The 23,437-nt window shown below is 45.0% G+C and overlaps 1 protein-coding gene across 3 annotated transcripts; it reads right to left on the bottom strand.

The window, feature by feature from the left end:
* Nucleotides 1–812: 812 nt before the first annotated feature.
* Nucleotides 813–23,025, bottom strand: TMEM170A (transmembrane protein 170A). Of its 3 annotated transcripts, none has more exons than XM_006152633.3 (3): nucleotides 22,568–23,025; nucleotides 6,387–6,488; nucleotides 813–3,050 (listed from the first exon to the last, which is right to left on the bottom strand). In XM_006152633.3, exons 1-3 carry the CDS (start codon nucleotides 22,698–22,700, stop codon nucleotides 2,920–2,922), a joined length of 366 nt encoding a protein of 121 aa, XP_006152695.1. In that variant the 5' UTR covers nucleotides 22,701–23,025; the 3' UTR covers nucleotides 813–2,919. The 3 variants fall into 3 exon arrangements, with proteins under 3 accessions (XP_006152695.1, XP_006152694.1, XP_014444885.1); XM_006152632.3 differs by having other exon boundaries at nucleotides 6,318–6,488; nucleotides 22,568–23,017; XM_014589399.2 differs by lacking the exon at nucleotides 22,568–23,025 and adding an exon at nucleotides 21,640–21,905 and having other exon boundaries at nucleotides 6,318–6,488.
* Between the last annotated feature and the right edge of the window lie 412 nt (nucleotides 23,026–23,437).

Genomic DNA, 23,437 nt, shown 5'->3' with positions numbered 1-23,437 from the left:
GCGTAATGGCTATGTCGCTGGACTCCCATGTAGTCGACTGCGGTTCGTGTCCCGGACCCGGTGGCTTAAAACTCACGCCGGGCGCGCGTGTGTGTGCGTGCCGAAGATCCCGAGAGGAGAATGGAGGAGAAGGGATTGCGGCATGACCATCCCCCCTGGGGGGTGATTTCTCGCTTTCTGTCTCTCTGTCTCTCTGTGTCTGTCTGGCGAGTGCATGCGCCCTATAGCGAAAATCTCTACAAAAAAAAGGAACATGAAATATGCTTTTATGGTTAAGGACCGCCTTCCTCCTGTGCATTTTTTTTTTTTTTTTAGGAAAAAAGGAAAGCATAGCTGGGAGATGGGCAGTTGTATATGTCTCTTAAGAAACATATGGACCAGTAGATAGTGTAATGATTACGTTGCTGGACTCCCACAGTCAACTGTGGTTTGAGTCCTAGGCTTGGAGGCTTAAACCCATGGCGCACATATATGTGTACATGCCCAAGATGAAGATCCCAAGAGGAGAAGAGATTAGCGGGGCCATTCCCCCCTGGGGGATGGTTTCTTGCTTTCTGTCTCTCTGTCTGTCTCTGTCTCTCTGACGAGCACATAGGCCCGATAGGAAATATCTCTCTTAAAAAAAAAGTCAGCTGTTGGCAAAAATGCTCAAAAAACTGTATAACATAAAATAAAATGTTCAACATAAATGCCAATATTATTCTATCTGAGCAATCCCTCCTAAATAATTCGGTATTTGAAACATTAAAATAAAAGAAAGAAAATCAAGGCAGAATAGACATTCATTATCATTCACATAGTTTCTCCCTGAAAACATGTCAAGCACACAGTTCGATATATATCAAGTCTATAAACCTTTATTCACAGGAGACTCCTTCACATACTGGGATGGCTGAAACATTCAATCATTTGAAGATACATTTTATATTTGAAGTTTTTAAAAAAGATTAGATCATCAAAATACTTCAAATGAGAAACAGAAACAAAAACGAACACATTTCAAAAAATGCCTTAGTTTTTGTGTCTTGGCTCTAAAGAAAAATAACCTGATATTTTAATCATGGATCAATAGGTACAAAAATTAGTATTCAGGAAGAAAGGTCCACCAGCTATTGGCCCACATACTTAGCTTGTGAAATTATATCCAAAGGAATGCTGTTAAGTGTTCTAAGAAGCATTTTTAAATAGATATGATCAAAATTACTTCTCATCATAAAGAATACAATTTCCCCAAATTTCTCAAACTGAAGGGGCACTATTCAAAATCAAAGCTCCTTTAAAAACTGCAATCCCAGAAATGTACCTGCAAGAAAGATTTGAGCTTCTGGTTGGAGAATTTTCAAGAACACCTGGCTACATTCCAATTCTACTTGTAATTTTCCATGTAGTCTAAGCAGTCCTCACTATAATTTTGCTAGGTGGTTTAATTAGTCCAAAGAACCTTTCCAGCTAATTTTATGATCCATTTGTAATTTTTCTCTGGCTTTCCCTGGCAAATCAGTCGTCCTGGCTACATGTACCCGAAGCCAGAGTGTATACTGCTTTAAATGGCATAGACACGTTCCTGTGCACATAACCTCATGAGTTAATTAAGCCTTAATCTCAGGATGAAAATTCCTTCAAAAATATCAGATTTCATTATCAGAAACTGTTCTGAAAACAGGTAACGAGAGCAGCATTGACTATTCTACACACAATAGTTGAGATGCTAAAGATCAAGTTAGATACTTAATTTTTGTAGTCCTTCGCCTTTTTGATGGTCACAGTTTTGAGGCCTTTTTAATGCAAAAGAAAGATGATAAAATAAAAATAAAAATTTCTTCTTAAGGATATAAATTCTCTTGAATAAAAATATAAGAAAGGGGGAGAAATCTGAAAAATTAAACTTCAGGCACTTTCTGGGAGTTGATACCCAACACTGTAAAAATGGGCTGAAGAGCCGCCACTAGGCAAACACATTAAGTCTAAGAAAGCAATAACCTAAACTAGTTACAGCCGCACTTCTACAATGTCTCAAATTACCAATAAACCAAAGTCACTAAGAAAAACTAAAACAGAAATGTTTAAAGTATCTTATTGGTGCCTCAATTTCTAGAGAGTATCTTAACCAATCTGGCCTAAAATTGTCAACTCAAGCTATTTAATAGCATATGTATATCACCAATTAAACTAAACAAAATTAACAGAATTAAAAGTGCTAGGAAAAGGTGGTACAGAATTTTTTTTTAAAAAAAGGTCTCAGCTAGCTGTAATAAAACGTACAAAACAAATTCACATCTCTTAAAATATATTAAATAATCAGAGGTCAAGATAGTCATCCACAAAATATCACATTATTCAGTTACCTACTTCTTTAAACAGTGGTACCAAAGTCACCACTTCATAGATTTTTTTTTTCAGTTATATTTCACCAAATTTGTTCTCAAAGCTATATCGAACCAAAACCAGTCATTTACTGTCACGAAGATGTAGCAAAAGAAAAGTTTCTCGAATTCTAATCAAGATTAGCTCAGCAAAGATTTTAATATAGCGTACTCTGCTCAGCTGAAACGAACCAGTATTTCCCATGGTTCTCTGAAATATGTGACACTGCATCCCCTCACACAGTGTTGTACATTTCAGTGCAAGGGACGCCAGCCCAAAAGCATTGCTGACCTGGCTTAGGTAGGCGCATGTGTAAAACTGCTTAAATTAAATATCTATCATTTAAAAAGCCGAGATTTATTTTAATTTGATTGAGAAGAAGAGAGGTCCACAAAGATCTTCAATGCCTGCAGCTTCAATGACGAAATGAGATGCTGTCCACATTCCTGTTCATCCACGCTGCTTCCATTTGAGAATGAAGAAAACATATTCCATAATGAATTCTTTTTGAGGAGTCTATGAAACAGGTTCCACATCACAGCAGAAGGGTGTATGCTACAGAGTAGCTAAAACCCGTAAAAAGGAGACCACCACTACGCAAAATGTCTGCCCAATGCCCAGTGTGAGGGCTTCAAAGGGAATCATTTCCTTCCCTGCTGCTCGGTAAACTCCAGCAATTGCGGCACCTATTAAAAAATTCAAGGGGGGTAAAAAAAAATCACAGTTAACAAAATGAGGAAAATATAGCACTTAAAATTCTACTATAAGTAGACTGTTACAGAATTTTTATGCTAAGTTTAAGTATTACAGAAATGTTTTCTCTATTCTTTCTGCTGACTACTCTAGTAATCTACATGGTTTGCAAATCACTGACCCATGCTTTCCCAAAACTTCTTAAAACAGACAGCCTCCTAGAGTTAATGAATGAAATAATCTGGAGGTAATAATCAAAATTACAAATATAGCAATTTTCGTATGACCTGATTATGAACCGAAAACAGCTCTTTATTTTCCTGCCAATTATTACACACCTAACGTTTAATAGGTGCCTAATAAATTCTTGGTAATAAATGACAAAGAATTTTCTTTCTTTCTTTTCTTCTTTTCAGAGTACGCAGCGCTGACTCTCACATTCCATCGCAAATAACCCACACTGCGCTGTCTCAGATAAGCCGAGTCCAAGATGTTTGGAAACAAGTAAGTGTTAGATTTTATGAAACAGTGAAGGAGTTTTTAAAGCTAACATAAAAAGAACATTTCAGAAAAATGAATTTGGCTGGAGGATACCAAGAAGATAAAGTCTCCTTTCAGATAAGGCGATTCTCTGAAGTGTGAAAATAGTCTCAATGAAATGCAGAAAACATATTGTTTCCAAATATAAAACCTATATGTTTATCTTGTCACAAAATTTGAAATTTGCCTTAAACATAAACAGTGGCTACATATATGGTTTCATAGATTATAAGGTTTTAAATATGTCAGATAACATTTGCGGATTATTTTTTTCTGATGAACATGTGAGAAATAAGACATTTTGACACTTTTTTAAATGTTTGTTCATTTTTTAAAAAATATTTATCCATTTATTAATCTATTTGTTGTGATTTTTCAAGCTGCTGTGTCTGAGACTCGAACTGCAGTCAGCTATGTGGAAATCCAGTGCCTTAAACACCATGCCACCCACTCACCCCTATACTTTGTTTTTTGAGAGGTTTTTGCTATAGTGCGCGTGTGCTCGCCAGAAAGACAGAGAGAGACAGAGAGACAGAAAGTGAGAAATCACTCCCCAGGGGGGATGGTCATGCCGCAATCCCTTCTCCTCCATTCTCCTCTCCGGATCTTGGGCACGCATGCACACGCGCCTGGCATGAGTTTAAGCCACCGGGCCAAGGACTTGAACTGCGGTCAACTACATGGGAGTCCAGCAACATAGCCATTACACTAACTGCTGGTCCCAAAGAATTTTCTGAGTGAGACTGAGCAAGAAATGGCTGAGGTTCCAGGGAATCTCTGCTCAAGGTATAACTTTCGAGAAATTAAGAAAGCAAAAACAAAAACACCTATATGTCCCTAGATGATCATCTGAATTGCTGAAGGGTCTCAACACTGTGCCACTGAGTCAACATTTCCTTAGTCTGAAAGTAAGGGATGCAGATTTCCCAGATGACCCACCCCTACAAAAATGCTTCAAGTAAAACTCTCTTTGGTTGCAGTGTGTTCAGTCAGCCAAGTACATATTTACAGAACGTTTCTGTTTTACAGGTGTGATCCCTACCCTCAGGGTACTCGGAATCTAGCGGGGACACACACAGATTATCAGCAGTGCAAGTTAACATCTAGTATCTCAATCAGATGTCTCCACATTTTACACATGTGCTATGAAGGTATATTAGTATAGTTTAACAAGAAGGACGAACCGTATTAGCTAAACTTTGGTTGCCTTGGACGATGGGAACTTTAAAATGCCCCCCTCCAGTGATAATGCGTACACTCTGTTACTAACATCTGACAACTTTTCATCGAGTCCCTCTGTAATTTAGCTCTCCCCAAAATAGCGGGTTGGGTGGAAAGAAGCTTACAGAACTTGAATTGGGCCCTAAAACGGGATTTAGATGAGGAAAGGAAGAAAGGAAAAAGCACGCCAGAGGGAGTGGCAAGATGGGGAGGAAACAAGACTAGTGGCTACAGCTTTATGACCGGGAATGAACGTGGCATTTACTGCACGATCACCAAGTGTCAGGTACCGTGTTAAGTACATTGTACACACACCACCTCCTGGAGTCATCACACAGGGTATGAGGTAGGTGGGGTTATCCCCGTTTTACTTATGAGAAAACTGCCACAGGTCGTAGGGGCCTAAGCCGGCAGGAAACTGAGGCAGAGGCTCTCTAAGCAGCAGGTGTTGAAATCGTTAGAACACATAGTCTAGGTTGCTTTAGCTCAAAAAACAAAGGAGACAGGGTAGTTTCTGTTTGAAGCACAAAGTTGAATTTCACGGTGAAAACAAAAATTAAATCAGAAATTTTATGTTTATAAGAGTACTTAAAAAAAAAGCATCACACTAAAATGCAAACTGTGGTTGTAACTCAGGAATGGGATAATGGAGAATCTGAATTTTGTTTACTTGTAATTAAAAAAAAAATAATTATTTATTCAATTTTATTTATTCATTTATTTTTAATTTGACCAGAGAGAGACACAGAGAGAAAGAGAGAGGGAAAGTGAGAAAGCAAGCCACCAGGTCTGGGAATCGAACCATGGTGGGCCATGTGGGAGTTTCCAGCGCCTTAACACCACGTCGCCTGCTGGCCCCAACTTGTAATTTTTAATATGTGTGAAATATATATATTTATTATGAACTTAAAAAATTCTAAGTTTATCATTCTCATGCCTGTAATTGTCCTGTGACATAAGCAAAGGGCAAAAACAAAAACAAACAAACAAAAAATAGGTTTAGGAATAATTCTTATTCAGAAAGTTCTGAGGATAAAAATACCTGGAACAAAATCAGATACTTTTTTTTTTTCTAAACAAGAATTTTTATTATTAGGCTTGTTCTTGCATCCTCAAAGTAACCACACCTGAACGAGTGGAAGTATTGATAATTTATCAAGCATTTTGCAATGCCACCACCAGTCAAGTGATAGGTGGCTAGAAAGGATCAAGGAGACAAATATATTTTTCTGGCTTGTGGCCTATCTCAAGAGATGAGTCTCACAAAGCTTTGCATGGCTCTCTTGAAGCCACTGCGATAAAACTTGACTTAGAAAGTCAAAAAGCTTAGCCAAATAATGGGAGATTGCAGGTGAGAAAAGAACAGCACATTAGAAAACAGGACCCATGATTAAAAGCCATTTTTCCTCATCCTGCTCAGATATTTCTGAAAGGAATCTGGAAACTAACTGGCTAGTGATAGGAAATGTTGTGGACTGGTATTTGAATGGCTAACATACTTGTCAAGATTCCAGCAGTAATTGGTCCCACGATGCCCATCAACAGGATGCTTACAGACATGAACCTACCATATTTGTGATGTCTGAGGGTGAAGAGGGCCAGTAATCCAGCAGGGACATGAAAGAAGAGAGAAGACACCAGTGCCCACAGGAACACACCATACCACATCTCTACCAGGAAAAACAAAGAAACGTTGCAAATTACAGACTGTCTCAGGGCAGTCACTGCAAAAGGGTCTTTGTCATACCCAGTGATTTCATTTTCAAAACCATTGAGTTGCAGTGTAGGTTTACCGGTCCAATATCCAAACACTGATAGTTTCAGAATGTCAGCAAGCTACCACTCACAGGCCACCTTCTATTTTTATACGTAAAGACTTATTTGAATTCATGACTTTTCATCGAACTATTGTCTATAGCTGCTTTCCAGCCACAAGGGCAAAACTGCTAATAGTGACATAGGCCACATGGCCCTCAGTGCCTAAAATATTTACTAGCTGGCCCTTTGCAGAAAAAGTTGGCCAACCCTTGACAAGATGACCTTCATACTGAAGAAAAGAAAAAAGTTCACTTAGATTTGAAAGTTCACCCAAATAATTACCTTCCCATAAGAAGTCTAAGTACTGGGAACCAGCAGTTAGCGTAATGGCTATGTCGCTGGACTCCCCCGTAGTCGACTGCGGTTCGTGTCCCGGACCCGGTGGCTTAAAACTCACGCCGGGCGCGTGTGCGTGCGTGCCCAAGATCCCGAGAGGAGAATGGAGGAGAAGGGATTGTGGCGTGACCATCCCCCCCAGGGGGTGATTTCTCACTTTCTGTCTCTATGTCTCTCTCTGTCTGTCTGGCGAGCGCACGCGCCCTACAGTGAAAATCTCTCCAAAAAAAAAAAAAAGTCTAAGTACTGATTAACGGGGCAAAACAATGCATGTTTCTTTTTCACTTTTTGGAGAGGTTTTTGCTATAGGCTGCGTGTGCTCGCCAAAGAGACAGAAAGTGAGAAATCACCCTCTAAGAGGGATGGCCACGCCGCAATCCCTTCTCCTCGATTCTCCTCTCAGGATCTTGGGCACACACGCACACGTGCCCAGTGTGAGTTTAAGTCACCAGGTCTGGGACTACATGGTCGACTACATGGGAGTCCAGCGACACAGCCATTATGCCAACTGTTGGTCCCTATTTATTTATTTTTTAAGAGGTTTTTGCTATAGGGCGCATGCACTCACCAGAAAGACAGACAGAGACAGAGACAGAAAGCCAGAAATCACCCCCAGGGAGGATGGCCACACCTCAATCCTTTCTCCTCCATTCTCCTCTCAGGTTCTTGGGCCCACATGTACACACATGAGTTTAAGCCACCAGGTCCGGGACTCAAACCATAGTCGACTACATGTGAGTCCAGAGACATAGCCATTACACCAACTGCTGGTCCCTCAAATACAAATATTGATACCAGATAAAGTGATAGGGCTGGCTCTGAGAGCTGGTTCCTAGGAGAATCACTAACTATTCATAAGGTGACTATAATTCAGGCAACATTCAGATGTTTGGTCACCAGCTTTGTGAGGAACTAGCAGACAGCATCATGGTTGCATCGCTGTGTTCCCACATAGTCAACTGCAGTTTGATTCCTGGACCTGGTGGCTTAAAGTTCATGCCAGGTGCAAGTGCATGCGTGCCCAGAGTCCCAAGAGGAGACTGGTGGAGAAGGGACTGCAGCGTGGCTATGCCCCCTCAGGGATGACTTCCCGCTTTCTGTCTCTGTCTCTCTCTATCTCTCTGGTGAATGCATGCGCCCTATAGCAAAAACCTCTTTTTAAAAACAAACTATACATGAGGCACATTAGAAAATACAAAAAAGGGGGTCCAGCAGTTGGTGTAATGGCTATGTTGCTGGACTTCCATGTAGTCAACTGAGGTTGGAGTTCCAGACCCGGTGGCTTAAACTCAGACCGGGCGCGCACGTGTGTGCCCAAGATGCCGAGAGGAGAATGGAGGAGAAGGGACTGTGGCGTGGCCATCCCCACTGGGGAGTGATTTCTCGCTTTCTGTCTCTCTGTCTCTCTCTGTCTTTCAGGCAAGCACCTGCACCCTATAGCAAAAACCTGTCCCCCCCCCCACCACCAAAAAGAAAAGAAAAGAAAAGAAAACTATACCATTCTCCTCGCAAGAGACTTTATAATTTGGGAAATGGCAGAAACATCATTTTTGCCCAATGAACCCCAGACAAGATTTTAGAACCCTTGAAATCTCTCTCAAGCTACCATATGGAGAGAATGAAGGTGATACAAAAGCGAAAACACACGCCTGCCCTTGGCCACAGGTAAGTAGCAGGACAATTTTAGAGATAAATGAACAGCTTCCCAGAAGGGTTTCTTGACCATCATATTACTGTGGGGGCTGCCTTGCACACTATAGAATGTGGAACCGCACCGCTGGTTAGCAGCACTGGAAGTATTTGCAGACATGGCTAAATGTTCCCCAGAGGACAAAAACTGTCCTGATTAAAAATCACTGCCTTGGGGACCAGCAGATAGTGGTTACGTTGCTGGATTCCCACATAGTAGACTGTGGTTTGAGTCCCAGACCGGGTGGCTTAAAACTCATGCTGGGTACATGTATGTGCAGGCCCAAAAAAAGGAGAACGGATTGTTGCATGGCCACCCCTCCTGGGGGGGGGGTGACTTCTCACTTTCTGTCTCTCTGATGAGCACATGTGCCCTATAGCAAAAATCTCTCTCTCAAAACAAAAAAAGAAAAAAAACCCACTTCCTTCACCAAAGCAAAGGGTTTATAAGAGGCTGTTAAAGCTAAAAGACAGATGGGGTGCCATTATCTGGGGTTTGAAGACTAAGGTCTACAACATGAAAGTTTTACAAGGCCCACTAAGGGTTGCTGGCAGTGGAGGCTTGCCTAGACATTATTCCACAGCTCTACCCAACATTCCCAGTCAGAACACAAACCAAAAATCCACCTTTTGGGAGAGTACAGAAGTCAGCCGTATGCACCCTTTGTTCAGTATTTTGAGTGTTTCCACTTTCAAGAATCTATCCTACAGGAGTAAGATATAGGCAAGGAGAGGGGCAGCCAGAGGTCCTGGCAATACTGTCTGTAACAGCGAACCCTGGAGGCCAACTGCGTGGCTACCATTGCAGGATCTGTAAATCACGCTCTGGTGCAGCCACATAACGGAGCATTCCCGAGGCACATAAGAAAACTAGACAGGTCCACAGGTGGGGTTTTCAAAATGTTCACGGAAATGCCTATTATGGGGAAACTGTGGAGGATTTCAAAAAATTTTGGCACCAAAATACACTCATACTTTAATTCCACTTTCCACAAACTTTCTGAAGTGCCCTTGTACACAATGACAGGGTAAGATGTCCAAGCTGGGGGCTCCTCAGCACAGCGGGAATGTGCTCCAAAAGCCAGATTCCACATGACAACCCTGGTTCGCATCCCCAACCCACTTAGCCTGAAACACACCAGGCACACGTGTGAGCACACAAGATTCAACAGGAAGGACGCAGGAGATCGCCCTGTGACCTGGCCTGTGTGAAGTGCTCCCATCTCAAGCTCGCACTGTGTCTCACATGTGTCCTTTCTCATCAGTCAAGGAGAAAAAAAGATGCTCAAGCTAACTTGTTAAGGAAAAAAGCAAGTTTCAAAATAGTATGTAGGATAGGATCCCATTTCTATAAAAACAAAATACACTGACACGTGTGTATAAACACATCTTGTACTCAGAGAAAGCACTGGCATGTTTGTTTATTTTACTAATATTTACCATGCACACAGGCGCTGTTCTAAGTGCTTCAGAAATACCAGTGCTTTTAGTCTTCAAAACAACTCGAAAGATTTTTTTTTTTTTAAGAGAGTGTTTTGCTATAGCGTGTGTGTGCTCGCCAGAGAGAGAGACAGAAAGCCGAGATCACCTTCCAGGGGGATGACCACACCACAATCCCTCCTCCTCCATTCTCTGCTCAGGACCTTGGGGAGAATGGAAGTGGGGGCAGGAAGGCCCGGGGCTAGGTCTTGAGGCTGTTCTTGCACTAGAAGCATACTGCTGTGTGTGCGGTCTTCCTGAGGTCAAGTGAAACAAGTTTTACAACAGTGTCTTCATGCAGTTTATACAGGCTTCTTATTCTTGGGTTTGGTGCCTCTAAGAGATTAGAGAGAGCCAAATCCCCCGAAACCAGCCTTGTCACTGTCACAGATGACTGCTCAAGTTCTTAGCTCATTTTGAGCCAAATAATATCATATTCTGAATATATCTAAATTAGGGTGTGCTAAGGCTTGTTTTGAATCAATGGCTCCTTTTTTTTTAATTTAAAAATTACTTAATTTATTATCAGGGCCAGCAGGTGGCACGGTGGTTAAAAGCGCTGGACTCCCACATAGTCGACTATGGTTTGAGTCCCGGACCTAGCAGCTTGCTTCCTCATTTTCTTTTTTTGATTGGAGAGGTTTTCGCTATAAGGCGCGTGCGCTCGCCAGACAGACAAAGAGAGACATAGAGACAGAAAGCAAGAAATCACCCCCCAGTGGGGATGGTCATGCCGCAATCCCTTCTCCTCCATTCTCCTCTCGGGATCTTGGGCAAGCACGCACATGCGCCCGGCATGAGTTTTAAGCCACCAGGTCCAGGACATGAACCGCGGTCGACTACGTGGGAGTCCAGCGACATAGCCATTACACTAACTGCTGGTTCCCGCTTCCTCACTTTCTCTCTCTCTCTCACTCTGTCCCTTTCTAGTCAAATTCAATATAAATACATAAAGTTTAATAAAATAATTATTTTTAAAAATTACTTAATTTATTATCATTATTATATTATTTAATTTGGTATAGGGCACGTGTGCCCACCAGAGAGAGACTGTATGAGTGAGAGAAAGTGAGAAAGCAAGACACCAAGTCTAGGATACAAGCCACAACCAGCCAGGTGGGGTCCAGCACCCTAACCACCATGTCACCTGTTGGCCCTGGATGAATGGCACTTAAGGAAAGCCCAGGTGATGTCCCATCTAGGCCTCAAAGCTTATGAAAGCAGATGGTGTGGTGTCTAAGAAGCTGGATTCCCACATAGCTGACCACAGTTCAGGTACCAGACCTGGCAACTTGAAAATTATACTGGGCACATGTATGCAATGCACACGCCCAAAATCCCAGGAAAAGGGACTGTGGTGTGGCCATGCCTGGGGGGTGATTTCTCTCACATTTCCTCTCTCTGGAGAGCTCATGTATTTTTACCATATGGCAAAAACCTAAAAAAAAAAAATTTTTTTTTAAAAGCATATGACTGAGAAAGAAGTTGGCACTTTTTTTTTTTTTTAATTGCCAGAAAGCATATGTGCTTGTCTGAGAGACAAAGAGACAGGGAGGAAAAGAAGTACCCACGATGGGGCTTGATCACACCACTGGTGCTTCGTTTTTTCTTTGCTGGAGAGCACGTGTATGCACCAGAGTGGGGATGAGTGAGAGCATCTCCTGTGGGATGGTCACATCCAGTGCCTTCTCCTCCATCTCTTCCTCCACTCGGGCAGTTGCTCACTTGTGCACACACATGTGCCCACAGTATTTTCAAGCCACTGGGTCTGGACCTCTCAGCTGGTCACGTGAGATCCAGCCTCCGTAAGCACACTACCAGCTGGCCACCCCCACCCTCACTTCTGTGTATTTTTAAGCCCAGGGCTGGAATTCAAGCTCAAGGTTGGCCATATGGAACCCGGCTCCCTTAACCATGAGACTATTGAGTTGGCACTTATTTATGTATTTTTTAAATTTTGCTATAGGGTGTGTGTGTTCCCTGGAGAGAGAGAGAAGAGGAAAGTGAGAAAATTTCCTCCAAAGACAGGTGGACCATGCCACAATCCCTTTTCCTCTTGGGATTTTAGGCACATGTGCCTGGTGTGTTTTTCAAGCCACTGGGTCCAGGATTCAAACTATGCCATGTTAGATCCAGCTGCTTTAACTCCCACACCACCTAGCTAGCCCTAGTGTGGCACTTTTTGATCGGGTGAAAACTACGCTGCAGAAGACTTCAAGTCATTTGTCAGTAGAATAAGATATACTGGGACCAGCAGTGAGCGTAATGGCTATGTCGCTGAATTCCCACATAGTCAATTGCAGTTCGAGTCCCAGACCTGGTGGCTTAAACTCACACCGGGCGTGTGTGCACGCGTGCCCAAGATCCCAAGAAGAGAATGGAAGAGAAAGTATTGCGGCATGGACATCCTCCCTGGGGGGTGATTTCTCACTTTCTGTCTCTCCGTCTCTCTCTGTCTTTCTGGCGAGAGCACACGCCCTATAGCAAAAACCTTTCCAAAAGAACAAAAAACTAGCTTAAATCATGTAACATGTATTATAAAGTGATTAAATACTAATGTCCTAAGCTGAAAAAAATTAAATACATTTATATATATAAAAAAGCATATTATATAAACACACAACTAATACATATAAACATATACGCACTATACATAGACATGTAACTAATACATATAAACACACGAACTAATCACTTGCCCTTCCTCCACCAAAGACAACCACCACCCTCCAGCCAATAGTATCAATCAGAAATTGAGGCAGGATTCTCATCCTCAGTGTTTCAGTCCTCACCTTTCTGGGAACAAACCAATATCCTACCACAGCTTCCTTTTCAGCAGCCCTTAGGCCGGGTGCTATTCCTGCCTTCCTCCGCCCAGGGGCCTTGCCCTCTCTTGTTGGCAACAGTTCCAGGCTGCAGTGTCTGGGTCTGGATCTGGGTCCTGCTCTTCCCTAATAAATGCACACTCGATGGAGTTCCGGGCCCACAAGGCCCTCCCGTCTGAGTAGCCATGCCACACCTTTGCTCGGTCAGAGCAGTCTGGCCAGTGCAGGTTCCCCATGCAACTCATCACCGGTTCCCGCGCCAGACCATGGCACCATGTAATTCTCTTCCAAAGCAGAAACGCCATGTTCAGCCTTGGGGTCCTCACTAGTCACTTTTTTTTTAAAAAAAAGAATTATTCTTATCTAACTTTATTTATTTATTCATTTATTTTAATTTGGCCAGAGAGGAACAGAGCAAGAGCAAGAGAGGAAAAAAAGTGAGAAAGCAATCTGCCAGGTCCGGGACTCAAACCTTCCTTTTCAGCAGCCCTTAGGCCGGGTGCTATTCCTGCCTTCCTCCGCCCAGGGGCCTTGCCCTCTCTTGTTGGCAACAGTTCCAGGCTGCAGTGTCTGGGTCTGGATCTGGGTCCTGCTCTTCCCTAATAAATGCACACTCGATGGAGTTCCGGGCCCACAAGGCCCTCCCGTCTGAGTAGCCATGCCACACCTTTGCTCGGTCAGAGCAGTCTGGCCAGTGCAGGTTCCCCATGCAACTCATCACCGGTTCCCGCGCCAGACCATGGCACCATGTAATTCTCTTCCAAAGCAGAAACGCCATGTTCAGCCTTGGGGTCCTCACTAGTCACTTTTTTTTTAAAAAAAAGAATTATTCTTATCTAACTTTATTTATTTATTCATTTATTTTAATTTGGCCAGAGAGGAACAGAGCAAGAGCAAGAGAGGAAAAAAAGTGAGAAAGCAATCTGCCAGGTCCGGGACTCAAACTGCAGTTGGCCATGTGGGAGTCCAATAGCCCTAATCACCATGCCACCTGCCGACCCCCTCACTATTTACTTCTCAGATCACTGAGATCCTGACCACTCTAATACCTAGAGATGGTACCAGGAAGGTCACCTGCAGTGGATAAATGGGATGCAAACCTGCCTCCAAGAACTTCTGAGCAGTTGCCACTGGCTGCACCACTGACCTGAGACCACCCGGGGTTCCTGCTGTCACAGGCCTTGTTGGAGCCCCAAGTCAGATATAAGTCATGCCTCCAGCACTGCTGAGCTGGCCTCCTACTGGCTGCCACGGAACCATAGGAATTTGAGGGGAGCCCTTGAGCTGCCAGAGACACGAAGATGAGAACATGCAGAAAAATGAACGAATGTGCCACTAACTGCTCAGGGCTGACTGTATGCTCCCAAATCCATATGTGGACTCTAACAGGGCTGTGGCCTTATAGGAGAAAGAGATCTTAATCTCCTGATATTGCTTTCTCTTGCCAAGTGAAGTGAGGACACAGCAAGAGGCAGCCACCTGCAGGCCAGGAGGGGGGCCCCACCAGAAGCCAACCTTGCTGGCCTGCCAATCTCAGACTTCCAGTGCCAGAACCAAGAAATAGTATCTTCTGCTTATCAAGCCCATGGTGTTTCGTGAGCCTGAGCTAAGACACTGACACTCATCCCACTTCCCTGAGAGCACAGTGTCTGCCCAAGGAGGCCTGCTAGGCTACCAACTCTCATCTGAATTCTCCTAAAAGCTTAGAGGCCAATTTGTAAACAAATGCCGGCCAGGAGGCCAGCCAGCCCTTCCCTGAGTGTCTGAGAAGCACACTGCACCCCTACAACCCTGAGCCACATCCATTAGTTATTAGGGCCTACACACTTTATATAGCATCACTTAAGCCACTCTGAGTAGGAAAAAAAGGCCTTATTATATTAAGTGAGCAGTATGGTTTATAAAAATGCTTTTCAGATGGATGAGATTATCATAGGACTCTAAGAGCAAAGACAAACTCCGATCTATAAAACACCTTTTAAAAACTAAGTGACTTCCCTTTAATCTACTGCACCTTAATTTGCCAGCTATTTAATAGCTACGCATTGATCGTTAGAATACTTGGCTCGACACTCTGCCAAAACCCTTTGTCTACACGTTACCCTACCTGCTTACTCCTGCTTCTGATTAAGTACACATTATCTTCAGCTCTGTTTACCTTGGCAGCTAAAGGCACAGGGTCTCCTACAGAGATGTATAAGTCAAATAATCAATCAATCTATAATAGAAGATTATAAAATGAAATGAGATTAAGTACCACAGTAGAATGGATCCCCAAAGATGTTCATTAACTCCATCCCCAAAACCTGTGAACATGTCACCTTACATAGCAAAAGGGACTTCGGAGATGTAAACAAATTAAGGACCTCCCAATGGGAGGTCATCCTGGATGTTCCAGATGGCCCTAGTGCAATCGCAAGGGTCCCTATGAGAGGGAGGCAGAGGGTGACACTGGAACTTGGAAATGTTATGCTACTGGCTTTGAAGAGGAAGGGGCCACGAGCCAAGGAATGCAGGTGGCTGGAACAAGCAAGGAAACAGACTCTTCCTAGAACCTCCAGGAGGAACACAGCCCAGGTGACACCTTGAACTTCTGACCTCCAGAATGGTAAGCTGCTAAAACCTGTGTTGTTTTAAGCTGCTAGGTTTGTGGCAATTAATTACAGTACCAAAAGCAAACTAAGACAAATACTGAGTTTATCCATTCATCAAAGATACTACAGAGCTGAAGATAATGTGTACTTAATGGATACTACCAGGCCATCACTGAAGAAAAAAAGATGACAATCTCTTCCCTCCGAGAGCTGTGTGTGTGTGTGTGTGTGTGTGTGTGTGTGTGTGTGGAGAGGTTTTTGCTATAGGGTGCATGTGCTCGCCTGAAAGACAGAAAGACAGAGAGAAACAGAAAGCGAGAAATCACCCCCCAGGGGGGATGGCCACACTGCAATCCCTTCTCCTGTATTCTTCTCTTGGGATCTTGGGTATGCGCGCACATGCACCCTGCGTGTGTTTTAAGTTCCCAGAACTCATATTTTTAAGCACAGATTTTCAGACAGATGTTTCAGTGAAAGAGAAAAGCACATAGCAGAATCCTTTAGGTGACTCTGCATTAACAAAAGCTGGCTCCCTGGCCTGCTAAGCTCCACAGCCAGTCACTAAATTCCCAAGCAAAGCTTCAAGACCAGACCAGCCCCAGTCAGAAGGAGCAGGTGGCATGAGGCTCAGGCCGCAGCCATCCTTCCAGCTGGCCCCACTGTGACCTGACATGATAGCTCAAATGACAAGGTAAACACAGCCAGGCCTTTGAAGCCAGGGATCTCAGTGGACCACATCAGTTCTGGGCATTGCAGTCCTACTGGATCCTGCGACTCCCTGAAGCTGGGCTATCTTGATGCCAACCACCCATCAGCCTGCAGCCTCTGCACCATCCCATGGGAGACCCCTCTCTTGCCAAATCCCACTTGTCTGCTAGGAGATCCGTCTGTCTCCTCCACTCCTCTCTGACAATGACTTGCCCACTGGGAGTGCCAACTGCGGTCTGCCACCTCTCCTGATGCTCCTACCTGCCTGCCCTCTCACCCCTGGTTTTCAAGTGTACCCCTAGCCTGCCTCACCCCAGTGGTTTCTAGGTCTCTAGGTCCCAGCCTGCCCAGACCCTGTCTGCCCTGATCTGGTCTCCCTTATATTCTCCACACACTGCCAGTGAGTCACTGCTACTGGGTGTGGGATTTCTTGTTGGGGCGATGAAAATATTCTCAAACTGACAGAGGCAATGGTTACCCAACTGTGTAAATTCATATACTAACAGCCATTACACTGTACACTGAAAAAGTCAGATCATGGGGTCAGCAGATGGTGTACCAGTTATGTCCCACATGGCTGACCGCGGTTCCAGTCTTGGACTCAGTGGCTTGAGAATCACACTGCGTGTGTGTACATGCAAGTGTGTGCCCAAGATCCCGGGAGGTGAATGGAGGAGAAGGGATTGCAGGATGGCCATCCCCCTGGGGGGAGTGATTTCTCACTTTGCCACTCACTGTCTCTGTTTCTCTTCCTGGTGAGCACACACACCCTAAGGCAAAAACCTCTGAAAGAAAAATGTCAGCTCATCCCTTCTCTGCTCCAAACACTCTGTAACACAGCCCTCCAGGGTACAACCTCACCTCTTCCCTCTCCCCTTCACCCGCATGCTCTACATGTCCAGCCTACATCTAGCACACTGGTCTCCTTAGCGTTTCTCAGACGGCCTCCCATTCCAGGGCCTCTCGATCTGCTCTGCACTATCATGCTGCATGGCTCATCTCTTGCTTTGTTCAGATTTCTGCTCCATTGTCATCACATTAAGGATTTCCAGATCACCTTATATAAAAGGGCATCTCACCCTGACACACATGCCCTGCCACTCACTGTCCATCACCTTGTCGTACACCCACCACCAGCTATTCCTTCCATACTTTTTTCTCTCTTTTCCCATCAGAATAAAAGCTCCATGAGGTAGGGCCAGCAGGTAGTACGGTGGTTAAGGCGCTGAATTCCCACATGGTCAACCACACTTCAAGTTCTGGACCTGGTGGCCTGAACATCATAGTGGGCGCATGTGTATGCGTGCCCAAAATTCCAAGAGGAGAATGTAGAAGTGACTGTGGCGTGACCATCCCTCCTGGGGGGTGACTTCCCACTTTCCCTTTCTCTGTCTCTCTGGAAAGCATACATGCCCTACGGCAAAACAAAAACAAAAACCCTTTGTAGGAAGAGGCTCTATTTCGTTCACTATCATATCTTTACTTGGTGTCTAGAAAATAAGCGGGATTGGAACCAACAGGTGGCATAGTGATTGGGCAGCTGGATTCCCACATGGCCAATAGCGGTTCTAGTCTCGAACCTGGTAGCTTGCTTTCTCTCTCTCTCTGGTGAATATATATGACCTATGATAAATTCAAAAAAAAAAATTGTAAACAATGAGACAGAAAAAAAAGAAAATAAGCAAGATCCAGCAAACACGCCTAGTCAGAATTTGTTGAGTGAATGAATAGGTAACTGGCCTGAGTATAACCCATTCTTGATTTCAGCCAACAACACAACCAAAACACTGCACGGCTGACTCACTATAAGATACATTTGGTATTGATTTTGTGAAATCTATATCTTCAGAAAATGAATGTCATTCAAGAAAAAGATCTTGTCATACAAGAAAAAGTTCTCCCATTCTTGGTATTTGGGTTTGTCAAAAATGACAATGACAGGGACCAGCAGTTAGCGTAACGGCTACATCGCTTGATTTCCACGTAATTGACCGCAGTTTGCGTCCCGTATCAGGTGGCTTAAAACTCACGCCGGGTGCATGTGTGAGTGTGCCCAAGATCCCGAGAGGAGAATGGAGCAGAAGGGATTGCGGCGTGGTCATCCCCCCTGGGGAGTGATTTCTTGCTTTCTGTCTGTCTCTGTCTGTCTGGCGAGCGCATGCGCCCTATAGCAAAAATCCCCCCCCCCCCCCAAAAAAAAGACAATGACAGCAAAGGAATTTTTTAACAAGTTGGAATAAGGAAGATCAGACAGAAATCTAAATGGCTAAATTGTAAACACAGGTTAAAAAAAAAACAATTCAGTTAGCGTAATAGCTATGTCGCTGGACTCCCACGTAGTCGACCACAGTTCGAGTCCTGGACCCGGTGGCTTAAAACTCACGCCGGGCACGTGTGCGTTCGTCCCCAAGATCCCAAGAGGAGAATGGAGGAGAAGGGATTGCAGTGTGACCATCCCCCCTGGGGGGTGATTTCTCGCTTTCTGTCTCTCTGTCTGTCTGTCTGTCTGGAGAGCGCACATGCCCTATAGCGAAAACCTCTCAAAACAAACAAACAAACAAACTGCCTGGCCGAGATAAACATTTCAGGATATTTCAGAGCAATGATTTTGTCATAATGAGTTGGCATTAACTGCAAGTGACCTTTTCTGTGAGGCCAAAATGGAAATTACGCCAGATTTGGGACAATGAGCGGAATTCATGCTAAGCAGGCTTTGGTGCTCAAATAGGATCAAACTTCATGCCCCTATTATACTCATCGTTCCAGCTAAAGATGAGACACACAGGGAAGTTATGTGTTTATCAGCAAATTCTGATCACCGTGAGGTCAAGGGCAATGCCTTGTACATGTTTATGCCCCCCGCCGAGTCTGCACTCTACTGAACAAATGACACTCGTGATCATCACCCCAAGTTACATACCCATTGAAGTAACCATGCACCAAAGGACATTTTGTGGTTTAATATTTTTCACAACAATTTCTGAAAGCAAAACAATTCCCATGGCTAGATTTTCTACTACTACATATTAAAACTATTGTCCCCAATCCACTTATCTCAATCTTTTCTTTCTTTCTTCTTTTAAAAGATTATTTTATTTAACTTTATTTATTTGTTTATGTATTTTAATTTTGCCCAGAAAAGGCGAAAGAGAGAGAGAGAGAAAGCAAGCCACTAGGTCCGGGCCTTGAACCACTGTCAATCATGTAGAAGTCCAGCATCCCTAACCACTATGCCACCTGCCAGAAAGACAGAAAGAGACAGAGAGACAGAAAGCGAGAAATCACCCCCCAGGGGGATGGCCACGCTGCAATCCCTTCTCCTCCATTCTCCTCTCGGGATCTTGGGCACGCACGCACATGCGCCCGGTGTGAGTTTTTAAGCCACCGGGTCTGGGACTCGAACTGCGGTCAACTACGTGGGAGTTCAGCGACATAGCCATTACGCCAACTGCTGGTCCCTCTCAATCTTTTCTTAAAGAAATTGGGGAGCTGACCCTGTGGCCTGGTGGTTTAGACCGCCAGCTCCTACATAGCTGACTATGGAGTTCGAGTCCTGGGCCAGAGGTTTGAGAAACATTGAGCGCATGTACATGCATGCCCAAAATCTCAAGAGGAAGGTGGAGGAGCAGAGATTGTAGTGTGACCATTCCTCATGGGGGAGTTCTTTCTCCTCTCCCTCTGACAAGTGCATATACCCTCAAGTAAAACCATAAAAAGAAACTAAAGCAAAGAGGTTAAAAAGCCAGACTGAACAGACTATTTAGTTCTAAAGTATCATCCCAAATATGAATTTTAATTGGGAGCATCCTTACAATGGGAAGATCTGATAAAGTGCCATGCTCACCAAATGATCACTCTTACCACTATCAATAAATGAACGAAAGGCTGCCATGAAGCCAGGTGGCGGAGTGGTTAAGGTGCTGGACCTGGCACCTTGCTTTCTCACGTTCCCTTTCCCTCCCTCTATCTCTGATGAGCACACGTGCCCTACAGCAAATTTAAAAATTGTAATAAGATAAATATTTAAAAAAAAGAAAAGCTGACATTAAGTATCTCCTGATGTGACCCACAGGCATGGTACTATTATGGAGGCACCACGCTGGCCAAACAGTTCATCTGAATCTGACCATGAGAAAACAAGATGAACCTAGGTTGTGGGATAGTCTCTAAACAATGACCCTAGATGCTTCAAAAACATCAGTCTCAAGAAACTGAAACAAAGGATAAAGAGCTGTTCTAGGTTAAATGAAACTAAGGACAACTAAATGCAATTGTGATCATTGATTAGATACTGAGATTTTTTTTTAAAAAAAGAGATTTTTGCTATAGGGTGCATGTGCTTGCCAGAGAGACAGAGAGAAAGCGAGAAATCACCCACAGGGGGGATGGTCACATGGCAATCCCTTCTCCATTCTCCCAAGTGCTGGGGTTGAGTTTAAGCCACCGGGTCTGGGACTTGAACCATGGTTGACTACATGGGAGTCCAGCGGCATAGCCATTATGCCAACTGCTGGTCCCGCAAATTTAAGGATAGTAATAAGGAGCTGGCAGGTGGCAATGGTAGTCAAGGCATTGGAGTCCCACATGGCTGACGCTGGCTCAAGTCCTGAATCTTTTTTTTTTTAAAGAATTACTTTATTTAGCTTTATTTATTTATTTTAATTTGACCAGAGGGGGACAGAGTGAGAGAGAGGGAAAGTGAGAAAGCAAGCCACCAGGTCCCGGACTCGAATGATACTCGGCCACGTGGGAGTCCAGCACCCTTAACGACCATGCAAACTGCCGGACCTCCAAGTCCTGAATCCCATGGCTTGCTTTCTCACATTCCTTGCCTGTCTCTCTCTCTCTAGTCCAATTTGAAAAAAATAATAACAACAAATGGAATTAAATAATGATAAATAAAATTAAGTAATTATTTAAAAAAAATAAAAGTTACATACTGAAGAATCAGATATGAAGTGCCATGACTTCTGCAACTTCCTTTCAAATGGCTTTACATAAAGTTAAAATGATACCCATGTAAATATACATATGTGTATATTTATTTAGACAAAGTGAGAAAGCCAAAGAACCAAAATATTACTGAATCTAAGTACAGGGCATATGGGCATCCATCATACTGTCCTTTCAATTTTTCAGTAGGTTTGAATTTCAAAATAAAGAGTTGGGGAAAAGTAAGAAAAGAAAATAAAGGACAATCTGTTCCTAGCAGTGCCCCTACACCGCATGCACATTTCGTCCTTCTGAGATGGTCTCCGGAATACCTTGTTTTTTTGTTTTCACTGCCAAAGGAGATCCTAGTACCTTTTTAAATAACTCGAGCTGCCCAACTCTCATCTTAGGTATGATTACGAGCTAACAAGAATACTCACTTGACCCCCTATTTCACAAACCGGTAAGAGAGAATCGGTTTGCAGGTAACACAGGGCAAATCTCAGGTGTCCACAGAGCGGCGCCTGGCAGTGCCCAGTGGATGCGAAACCACAGGTGCCCAGTCTGGGTCTGCAGGGAGGAACCACGCCCTCTGGCCTTTCCTTGGCAGTCTCAGGGCCTTAAGTCGTTAACCACGTCAAGACACCGACCCACTGATCTCAAGTCTTCTCGCCTTTAAAGAGCCAACACGCATAGTTAACTACCCTCCTCCCAGGGAGGTCATTTCACCTCCTTTCTGTGCATGGATGGTTGTACCTTGTATCAGAATTTGGGGAAAAAAATAAAAAAAAAAAGAACTAACTTCCACCAGGCCCAGCCAGAGCTCCAGCGGAGATTTAAGAGTTCAAAAGGAGCCGTGCCGAGGCTCTGCGCGCCTAAGCAGGGACTCGGCAACAGGTCTCCGGAAGACTCGGGAAGAGGCCGGGGGAGGAGGACGACGGCCGGCAGCCCAGAAACAAAGGAGAATGCGCACCGACTGCCCCTCGGCCAGGCCAGGACGAGCCCAGGTCCTCTGGCCGGAGACCATGCGCCCTCCTGAGCCCCAAACAAGCCGAGGACCATCGCTCCCGGGCTCCATCCCGCGCGAGTCCGGCGCTGGGGCTTCCGGATCGGCGGGGGGCGGGGAACTCCGCGGTGACCGGGTCCACCAGCAGCCGCTCCTCTGACCTCGCCCCACGCGCGAACCCGGGGTCGCCGGTCCTTCAGGACCGGCGAGGAAATGACGGGGAGGAGGGGTTCTCGGGCGAGGGAACCGGAACCCCGCTCCAAGAGAACAGCGCCACTCGGCCGGTGGCGGGGAGGAACTGACCGCCTGGCCCCGGCGGCGGCGCGGGGCGCGCAGTGCGCACGCGCAAGGCGGGGCCGTACCTGCGAAGTAGCAGAGGGACGTGGAGTTGGGGCACACGGTCCCGTTGCCCACTCGCGGAACGAGCTTCAGGCTGAGGATCTGCTGCATGAGCCCGGCCGAACCCCCGCTGCCGCCGCCCCCCTCGCGCTCCATCCTGCCGCCATTCACCGCAGAGCGAGGAGGGGAGCGCGGCCGAGATGCTGTACAGATTAGCTCCCCGCTCCTCTGGCTGCTTCAGCGTTGCCTTCCGCCGCGGCCCTCTTCCTTCCACCACAACGGCAGCCCTGCCAACTGATAGTTCCTTCCTCCAATCAGCGATCCCCATAGGTGACGGGGCGGGGCGAGAGTTGTCCTGTCCCTGACGTAGCGTACGCCTCGCAGAGACCCAGCCCCTACGGGCTGCGCCCCCTACTGGAGAAATCTCCCCCTCGCTAGGAGGGCGCGCTCTGCACTGCCTTTTGTCTAGCGCCATCTATGAGAAACTAGGGGAATTGCATACGCCCCACCAAACCCGAGAGTGGCTTTAAAACGGATCTGACAAAGCAGTGGTCCTGACAGTTTGTAACGTTGTTCAAGGACTGGCCGCCGTGTTTATGAAACGTTCGTGAACAGAACAAGAAAGTTCTATATTTACATCTGACAGTAGAAAGAGCCCATTCAAAGGCTGACCTGGGACTGGGACCGTGAATGGGACTCGGAGGGAAACTCGCAGACTCTGTCACGTTGCTTAGCTTTGAATAACATTAAAGTTTTAGGGACCAGCAGGTGGTGTGGTGGTTAAGGTGCTGGACAGGCCCACGTGACCTACCACGGTTCAAGTCCTAGACCTGGTGGCTTGCTTTCCCACTTTCTCTCCCTCTCTCTGTCTCTCTCTGGTCAAATTAAAATAA

The sequence above is a fragment of the Tupaia chinensis genome, unplaced genomic scaffold (assembly GCF_000334495.1).
Source record: "Tupaia chinensis unplaced genomic scaffold, TupChi_1.0 Scaffold000355_1, whole genome shotgun sequence".
Taxonomy (NCBI): Eukaryota; Metazoa; Chordata; class Mammalia; order Scandentia; family Tupaiidae; genus Tupaia; species Tupaia belangeri.
The sequence above is the reverse complement of the archived record's forward strand: the minus strand, read 5'-3'. Positions and strand labels throughout refer to the sequence as shown.